Raw genomic sequence first — 8,450 nt, 5'->3', positions numbered from 1 at the left:
CAGACGCACCCCACGCCGAGCTGCCACCACACCGCACACAGAAGAGTCAAAACCTAGAAGACCGACAGACACCAGAGGTGGATGAGGTAGCGGCGCCGCTGGGGTGCGACGTCCTCTTCCCACACTGCCCCAACACCCTGAAGTTATACAAGTACATTCCTACGCTTTCTTCTGTTATTATTTTACACTTAGTTCTTTAATCCATCCTGAATTTGTTTTTGCATTCAATGAGATTGTTTCTACTCAGAAGGCTAGTGCTGCCTATGAGGAACCCTTCCTTTGACTCAATTAAAATGCCATTTTTATCATGTATTAACTTCCCATAATACTTAAGATTATTTATTTATTTTGAGACAAGGTCTCACTCTGTCACCCCAGCTAGAGTGCAGGGGCATCATCGTAGCTCATTGCAATCTCAAACTCCTGGACTCAGGTGATTCTCCTGCCTCAGCCTCCCAAGTAGCTGGGACTGCAAGTGTGTGCCACCATGCCTGGCTGATATTTTTAATTTTTTTTTTGGTAGAGACAGGGGTCTCATTCTTGCTCAGGCTGGTCTCGAACTCCTAACCTCAAGCAATCCTCCTGCCTTGGCTTCCCAAAGTACTAGGATTACAGGTGTGAGCCACCATGCCCAGCCTTATTTTCTAGACTTTCTATAATTTTTCACTGATCTCTATGGCAGTACCATGCTGTTTTTTGGGTTTTTTTGGTTTTTTTTTTTTTTTTTTTGAGACAGAGTCTCGCTTTGTTGCCCAGGCTAGAGTGAGTGCCGTGGCGTCAGCCTAGCTCACAGCAACCTCAAACTCCTGGGCTCAAGCGATCCTCCTGCCTCAGCCTCCCGAGTAGCTGGGACTACAGGCATGTGCCACCATGCCCGGCTAATTTTTTCTATATATTTTTAGTTGGCCAATTAATTTCTTTCTATTTCTAGTAGAGACGGGGTCTTGCTCTTGCTCAGGCTGGTTTTGAACTCCTGACCTCAAGCAATCCACCCGCCTCGGCCTCCCAGAGTGCTAGGATTACAGGCGTGAGCCACCGTGCCCAGCCCATGCTGTTTTGATTATTGTAGCTTTGTGGTAAATTTTAATATCTGGTGAAGAAAGCCCTCTCCCATTAAACTTTTATAAAATTATCAGCAATTTTTGCATACTTTACTTCCATACAGTTTAAGTAATTTTGTTGTATTTTTAAAAGGCTTGGTTTTCTTTTCAGAATTACATTGAATCTATTTGATATTTTTACAATATTACATCTTTCTAGATATTTTGTTCAGTTCGTTTTGATCTTTTGGTAATTTTTAAAACTAATTTTATTCATTTGGTTCCCAGATCTTTGTTAAATTTATTCCTAAATTGTACTGTTTATCACTATTGAGAATTTTAAATTTTCCTACTTTTACCTGGTTATTGCTATTAATTTTGCGTATTTATTTGGTATCCAACTATTTTCCTGAGTTCTCTTATATGTGCGACAGTTTTTCATCAACTGTTGGATATTCCAGCCAGGTAATTATTTTTTTTTTTTTTTTTTTTTGAGACAGAGTCTCGCTTTGTTGTCCAGGCTAGAGTGAGTGCCGTGGCGTCAGCCTAGCTCACAGCAACCTCACTCCTGGGCTCCAGTGATCCTTCTGCCTCAGCCTCCCGAGTAGCTGGGACTACAGGCATGCGCCACCATGCCCGGCTAATTTTTTTTATATATATATCAGTTGGCCAATTAATTTCTTTCTATTTATAGTAGAGACGGGGTCTCGCTCTTGCTCAGGCTGGTTTTGAACTCCTGACCTTGAGCAATCCGCCCGCCTCGGCCTCCCAAGAGCTAGGATTACAGGCGTGAGCCACCGCGCCCGGCCTAGGTAATTATTTTTGTCTCTTCCAGCTTTTTCTGTTTAAGAGTCAGGGTCTCACTGTGTCACCCGGGCTGGAGTGCAGTGGCACAGCCTCAGCTCGCGGTAACCTCGAACTCCTGGCGCAAGCGATCCTCCCGCCGCTGCCGTCCAAAGTGCTGGGATCACAGAAGTGAGCGCCACGTCGGGCCTCTGCTAGGTTTCATGCCACAAATTTCACGTCCGTGCTTTTGCGCTAGCTGGACCTTCACAGCAACCTTGGCGACGGAGACCCTGGGGAGCATCTGTGGTGTGATCCTGGCTTTAATGCCTTTTAGTTTTAATAAGTTCCTACTTAACTCGCTGTCGGTTTCGCCGCCACCTTCAGCGCCACCTTCAGCGCTCACCGAGAGGCAGCTCAGGCCCTGCTCACGGGCTCAGGCTGCCGCGCGCACTGAAGTCCAGGAGCACTCGCCCGCACGGCTCCGCTCTGGCTGTTGGATTCCAACCAAGTATTTTTTGGCATCTATTGATCCCTAAAAAAATGATGCCTCCTCCTTTTTGTGGTTATCATATATTTTACTCCTCATTCTAGACCAGCTCTGTGTCCCAGAACAGGGCCACCTCACCATCTCCAAGCTGCTCGTCACTTACTTCCTCATCCCGTGTCCCCAGCTCCCGGAGGAGGGCCGGGCCGGCCTCCCAGCGCCCCTGCTGTGAGCAGCTCGCCCCTGCTCAGAAAGCTCCGACTAACGCGAGCTGCGGATCCTTCAGGGCTCGCCAGGGGTCCCCCTTCCCTTTCTCCCTCTACCGGTGGTTTGGAATCCTGTTTAAATGGAGGGTCCTCAGGACCAAACCTCACCGGCCTGGGGCTCCAGGCAGCAGACCTGAGCACCCAGGTGCAGCTCTGCAGGCTGCGGGGGCAGCCACCAGCGGGGGGCCCAGCTGACCCTCCGGCTTTGGGCCATGAAGTTAGAGACAGAGCGCACAAGCGAGCAGAAAGCTAAGGCGGGGTGAGGCAGGAGCTGAAAGACCCCAAGAAGCAGTAAGCAGAAGCCGAGGCGGGGAGAGATGTTTCTAGTTAAGCTGCCCCCGCCCCGGCAGAAACGGGTCCAGGCGAGGCAGCAGCAGGGCTCAGTGGCGCTGCAGCGTGAGCAACACGCGGATCCTCGGTGTGCCCACGGATCCCCAAGAGGGGCGGGCAGGGAGCCCTGGAGCCCAGCTGTGGGCGGGTGTTGCCACTTGCGCCCCGCAGCAGCACCGTGAAGCTCTGCACGGGGTGTTGCTCTCTGCTGACCGAGCGGGCACAGACGGTGGGGTCCGCGTGAAAGACCCCGTCTCTGGCTGGGCAGGTGCGGGACAACCAGCCGGGAGTTACTAGGGAGGGAAGGAGGGGCAGCTCCTCGCCACTAAACACGGGCAGCCAGATCGCCCCCAAGTCCCTGGGGTGGATTGAGGGGAGCCGGGGGTGGCAAAGTCCTTCCAGATGGCTCTGAAGACAGTGAGGGCTTTAGTCCTTCCCACGGCCTCTGAGGGATGAAGGCAAAGGCAAGAGTCCCTGGAAGACCTTGGGAGCCGGCGCCTGGGAAACAGCCCTGTCCCACGCGGGGTCCGGGCTCCGGGGCCCCTCAGGTCAGGACGCTGCCCGGGCCTCAGCGAGCCGCGGCGGGGGCTGAGGTCCAGGCTGCTGAGCTCACCCTCATCTGGGCCCTGGGTCCGCTCTGTAGGCGACGGCCGGTCACCGGCGGGGCTCCGAGTCCACAGGGAGGGGCTGGCCAGGCTGGTTCCCCCCGAGGCATCCTCAGGGGAGGTACAGTGCCACCACCACGTAGATGACCCAGCTGGTGGACACGAAGACCCCGAAGAGCAGGCTGAACAGCACCAGAGAGCGGGCCTTCCGCGAGGCTGCCTCGGCCTGGGCCAGGTCGCCCCTGCCCAGGGCTGCACGGGTCTGCAACGAGATAGCTCGGGCAGTGAGCAGCCAGGAGCCCCACTGCCACCCTGTGCAACGCCGCCAGAGACAGGCCCTGTCCTGCAGCCTGGAAAGCACACCCTGAGAGGGCCAGGGACCTACCAGGCCCGCCACTCGTAAGGAGTGATGGCGGCAGTGGCCACCTGCTTCCAGGTGCTCGTCCTGGCACTGACTGATGCCCTTACAGCTTCATCTGCCATCCCCTGAGGCTGCCCCCACTTTGCAGGTGTGGCAACAAAGGCTCAGAGAGGTTAGGTGACCTGCCTAGGGCTGCACAGCTAGTTAGGGCTCACAGGCAGGCAGTGGCCTCCAGAGTCCCGGCTCTGAGCTGTCCTGAGGGCTGGCTTCTCTCCATGGCCCGGGCTTGGGTAGTAGAGGGAAGCCAGGGCCACACACGTCAGCCTTGAGCACAGGCCCCAGAGGCTCGCCTGCTGCGTCTCTGCTGCAGTCTCATCACGCTGGCATCGCCGAGTCCCCAGGGCCCAGCCTGCGCCCCATACGGTCAGTGAAGTGGGGAGGGGGTGAGGGAGGGAAGGAAAAGGGGGAGCTAGTGAGAGGCGGATGGAGGGGAGGATGGGTGAGGAGAGGGACAGGTGAGTAAACAGATGGGTGAATAGACAGAGAGGGAGGGACAGAGGCTACAGAGGTGGCAGGTAGGTGGGTGGGAAGAGGCCAGGGAGGTGAAGAGGTGGTGGCTGGTTGAGTAGACACACAATGAAGAGGGGTGGGCGGGCGGGCAGCAGACGGGCAGCTAGGGGAGGGTTCCGTGCCGGGCGTGGACAGGCGTGGGGATGGGCGGTGGCGAAGGAGCAGCTTCTTCCCCTTCAGAGCACAGCCCCAGCGGACGGGCAGCCCCTGGGCCTCAGCCGCCACCCACACGTGCGAGTTACCCTGGCCGGCGCCCAGAGCAGCGCTGGAGCGGCCAGGCGCCCATGCCAGAGGGCGGGGACCTCCCCACTCCCCTCCCCTCCCCTCCCGCGGGAGAGACCCCAGAGAGGCTGTTGTGGGAGAGGGGCGCTGTGGCCCCCACCTGGGGTGCTGGTGGCTGCGTGCTGGGAGGGGCTGTGCGGGGCGGCCACCCCACCTACCTCGTGGGAGTACACGATGGCGACGAGCCCGGTGAGCAGGCAGCAGAAGAGGGTGGCCAGCACGGACTCCACCATGTAGTCCTTGGGCAGGGGCCTGTGCTCCGCCGGGGGCGGGGCAGCCACGGGGCTGCCGTACTGTGGGGCAGAGCCACGTGGTGAGGGGCGCCCACCGCCAGACAGCGAGTGAGGACACAGCCAGCCCCGGCCCGAAGGTCAGTCACTCTGTGCCCCTCACCCCCACCCGGTGACTCCAGTGATGCTGCAGGTCACCTAGGGAGTGGGTCAGGGGCCCCTGCCCTCCCCCTCCTGCACCCCCCCGCCGGTCGCTCAGCCCCCAGGAGTCCTCTGGGCTCTGCCCTCTGCAACCAGGGTCCCGCCACCAACGGCATCTCCAGTGCCCACCTGCTGCCACGCCCCCCGGGGCGTCTCCAATCTCTCCACCGGGCATCCCGGGGAAGGTGGGAAGGTGGGGGGGCGTGGTGGGGGGGGGTGTTTGGTTGGTTATTTTAAAGAAAATCTAATCAAGAGCTCGCCCAAAGCCCCGGGGCCCTCACCTGGGTCCCATCTTCCTTCTCTCCCTGCCCCACCCGCGCCAAACCAGCCGCGCTCGCTCGTTCCCCCCACGCCGTGCTGTGCTCTCTGCCCGGGCGCCCTTCCTCCCCTTCTCTGCGGGACGCTCCTATCACCCTCCCGCACCCGCTCACAGGCCCCCACCTCCGGGAAGCCTCCCGCTCCTCAGGCCAAGGGACCGGAGTGAGCCCTCGGCCCCTGCGCGCCGCTCCCCGCCCGCCCGGCCCCGCGGCCGCGACTCACCACGGGGAAGGGGAAGGCGGGCGCGGCGGGGTAGAGCGGGGCGGGCGGCGGGAAGGCGGCGGCGGGCGCGGGCGCGGCCTGGAACAGCACCGGCACCTGCGGGAAGGGCGGGTAGAGCAGGTGCACCGCCTTGGGGTCCGGCGGCGCGTAGGGCGGCGGCTCGCCCACGAAGCCGATGGGCAGGACCCCGCCGGCCGCCGCCTTGGGCTCGGGCCTGGCCTCGCCCGCCGCCGCCGGCTCCTCCGGGGCCGGCTCGCTTCCTCCGGCGCCCGCGCCCGCCGCGTCCTCGCTGGGCCCCGCGTCCTCGTCTAGGGGCTGCGGGCGGCGCGGGAGCGCGGGGAGCGCGGGGGGCGTGGGGCTCCGGGCGTCCTCTGCAGGGACAGGGCTGCCACCCGCTTTCGCGTCCCCGCCTGGAGAGAAAGGGCAGGGCGGTGAGCCGGGGCCCTCAGGTGGGACCTTCCCCCAACACCCCAAACACGCCTCCCCCTCCATACCGAGTGCCAGTCCTCTCCAGCTCATCAAGCGAAGGACAATGATGGGACAAGGAAACTGGGGCTCAGAGGGTTGAGGCGGCTTGCTGGGGTCACACGGCCCCCAAAGGGCCCAGCTGGACCCACCTGGCTGTGGGCCCCCGCCCTAGGTCCAAATTGCCTCTATTAGGCGCTAGCACCCGCCCCCAGGCCCAGCTTTCACAGCTGATTGGACCATAAAAAGAGCATGGACCCGGGGCAGCCCCTGATTGGCTGTCCTGAGGTACAGCTCCAACAGGTGGCTCCTCTGGAAAGATGAACAGAGCCAGTCAGAGTCTTGGGTTGCGGCTGTGGGGGAGGAATGGGGTGCTCAGGCACTGCCAGAGTCTGTCAGCCAGGCTGTTGCTAGTAGAGTGACATGGTGGAGCCAGGAGGTCACTAAGAGTCATCTGCCATCAAGGCACAGAGAGAACAGAAACCAGAATGTGCAGGGCCCTGCAGCCAGGGCCAGAGCCCCAAAGACGCCCAGCTGCCTGCCTTCCAACCCAGGCCCTATCCAGCAGACACAGATAAACTGGTGGCTCCTGAGTAGGTCTCAACACATCCTGAAGGTCCCCCTGCACCTCCCGAGAGCATCCTGACCAGCCGTGCACTTGAGGGTCTCTGGCAGGGGCCCAAGGAAAGCCCTGGAAGAGAAGCTGGGATGGACTCTTCTGATCATGTGGGCATTCAAGGCCTCACACCAGGGGCGGGCAGCCCGGCAACAAGGGTTTGGCTTCAAGTTCGTTTCCTAAGTGTCCTTAAGGGTTATAGAAGGCAGAGGCGGAAGTGAAACACTACACGGGACATCTTAGTGGATGGGAGGGGCCTTTCTAAAGACCCCTTCTCCCATCTCCGTCCCCCATAGGGCTGGAGGGTGGAGTCAGGGACAGGGATCCTTGGGAGGGGTCCCAGTGGCAGGAATACTGAGCCCCTGAGAGCTTCCTGCCCCAGCCCCTCCCAGCAGCCAGGGTCTCACTCAAGGCCTCTGCTCCTCACACACCTGCTGTTTATACCGCCTCACCTTTACACCTGCCACAGTCCCGCTATTTTTCCAGTCCTCGGAGCTTGGCCTGGCCATGTGTCTGGCTTTGGCCAATGGGACATTGACAAACAACTTGCAAGCAGAGGCCCTATAAACCTCTCTCTCCAGGTTACCAGGGGCTGGGGCAGGGGTAGGGGGGACGTGGGGTTAGTGTTTCTTTTTGGGAAGAGGAGAAAGTTTGGAGATGGATAGTGGTGATGGTGCACAACACTGTGGGTGTACTTAATGCCACTGAATTGCACACTTAAAAATAAGTAAAATGTTAAATCTTATGTTACACGTATTTTACCACAATTTTTTAAAAGCCCATCTCTCGGCCAGGCGCGGTGGCTCACGCCTGTAATCCTAGCACTCTGGGAGGCCGAGGTGGGTGGATGGCTCAAGGTCAGGAGTTCAAAACCAGCCTGAGCAAGAGTGAGACCCCGTCTCTACTATAAATAGAAATAAATTAATTGGCCAACTAATATATATAGAAGAAACTAGCAGGGCATGGTGGCGCATGCCTGTAGTCCCAGCTACTCGGGAGGCTGAGGCAGGAGGATCGCTTGAGCCCAGGAGTGTGAGGTTGCTGTGAGCTAGGCTGACGCCACGGCACTCACTCTAGCCTGGGCAACAGAGCGAGACGGTCTCAAAAAAAAAAAAAAAAAAAAAAAAAAAAAAAAAAAAAAAAGCCCAGCATCAGTTTTTCCCAGGATGCATGCAATAAAAAAAAAAAAAAAAAAGCAAAAAAAATATAATAAAGAAATTAAAAAAAAAAAATATTAAAAAAAAAAAAAAAAAAAAAAAAAAAAGCCCATCTCTCCATCTGATGACAATTAAAAAGTTAGACAAAATACAAAAAACAACCTGAGGTCATTGAAAAGCACTCAAAAGCAGGCGAATTATGGAGTGGGGTCAAAACCCAGAGTCACCCTCGGCGCACTTTTGCTTGTATGATCCCCAGTTTACAAATGGGGTAAGTGAGGTTCTCAGCAGGTAAACTGAGCCTCAGAGAGTTAGGTCTCCACTCCGGAGACCAGTGCCTCCCGGATGGTGCCTGCGACAGGAATTCTCGCAGGGCCCTTGCCCCAGTTATCACAACAAAAACCACAGTTCCCTGGATCCCGCCAGGGCGAATACCGGGCCGAAGGCGGAGATGGGGCCGCAGAGTAAATAAACCTGCTGGCGGGGCTGCGGCCGCGACCTGGCGGCGTCTCGGGTG

The 8,450-nt window shown here is 58.1% G+C and overlaps 1 protein-coding gene across 1 annotated transcript; it reads right to left on the bottom strand.

Annotated features, from left to right (window-relative positions):
* Positions 1 to 3,550: 3,550 nt before the first annotated feature.
* On the bottom strand, positions 3,551 to 7,865 carry PRRT1B (proline rich transmembrane protein 1B). The gene is made up of 3 exons (XM_020289542.2): positions 5,696 to 7,865; positions 4,883 to 5,017; positions 3,551 to 3,773 (listed from the first exon to the last, which is right to left on the bottom strand). Exons 1-3 carry the CDS (start codon positions 6,212 to 6,214, stop codon positions 3,624 to 3,626), a joined length of 804 nt encoding a protein of 267 aa, XP_020145131.2. The 5' UTR covers positions 6,215 to 7,865; the 3' UTR covers positions 3,551 to 3,623.
* Between the last annotated feature and the right edge of the window lie 585 nt (positions 7,866 to 8,450).

Source organism: Microcebus murinus, chromosome 12, assembly GCF_040939455.1.
Source record: "Microcebus murinus isolate Inina chromosome 12, M.murinus_Inina_mat1.0, whole genome shotgun sequence".
Taxonomy (NCBI): domain Eukaryota; kingdom Metazoa; phylum Chordata; class Mammalia; order Primates; family Cheirogaleidae; genus Microcebus; species Microcebus murinus.
Note: the sequence above shows the minus strand (reverse complement) of the source record. Positions and strands in the feature narration are given on the sequence as shown.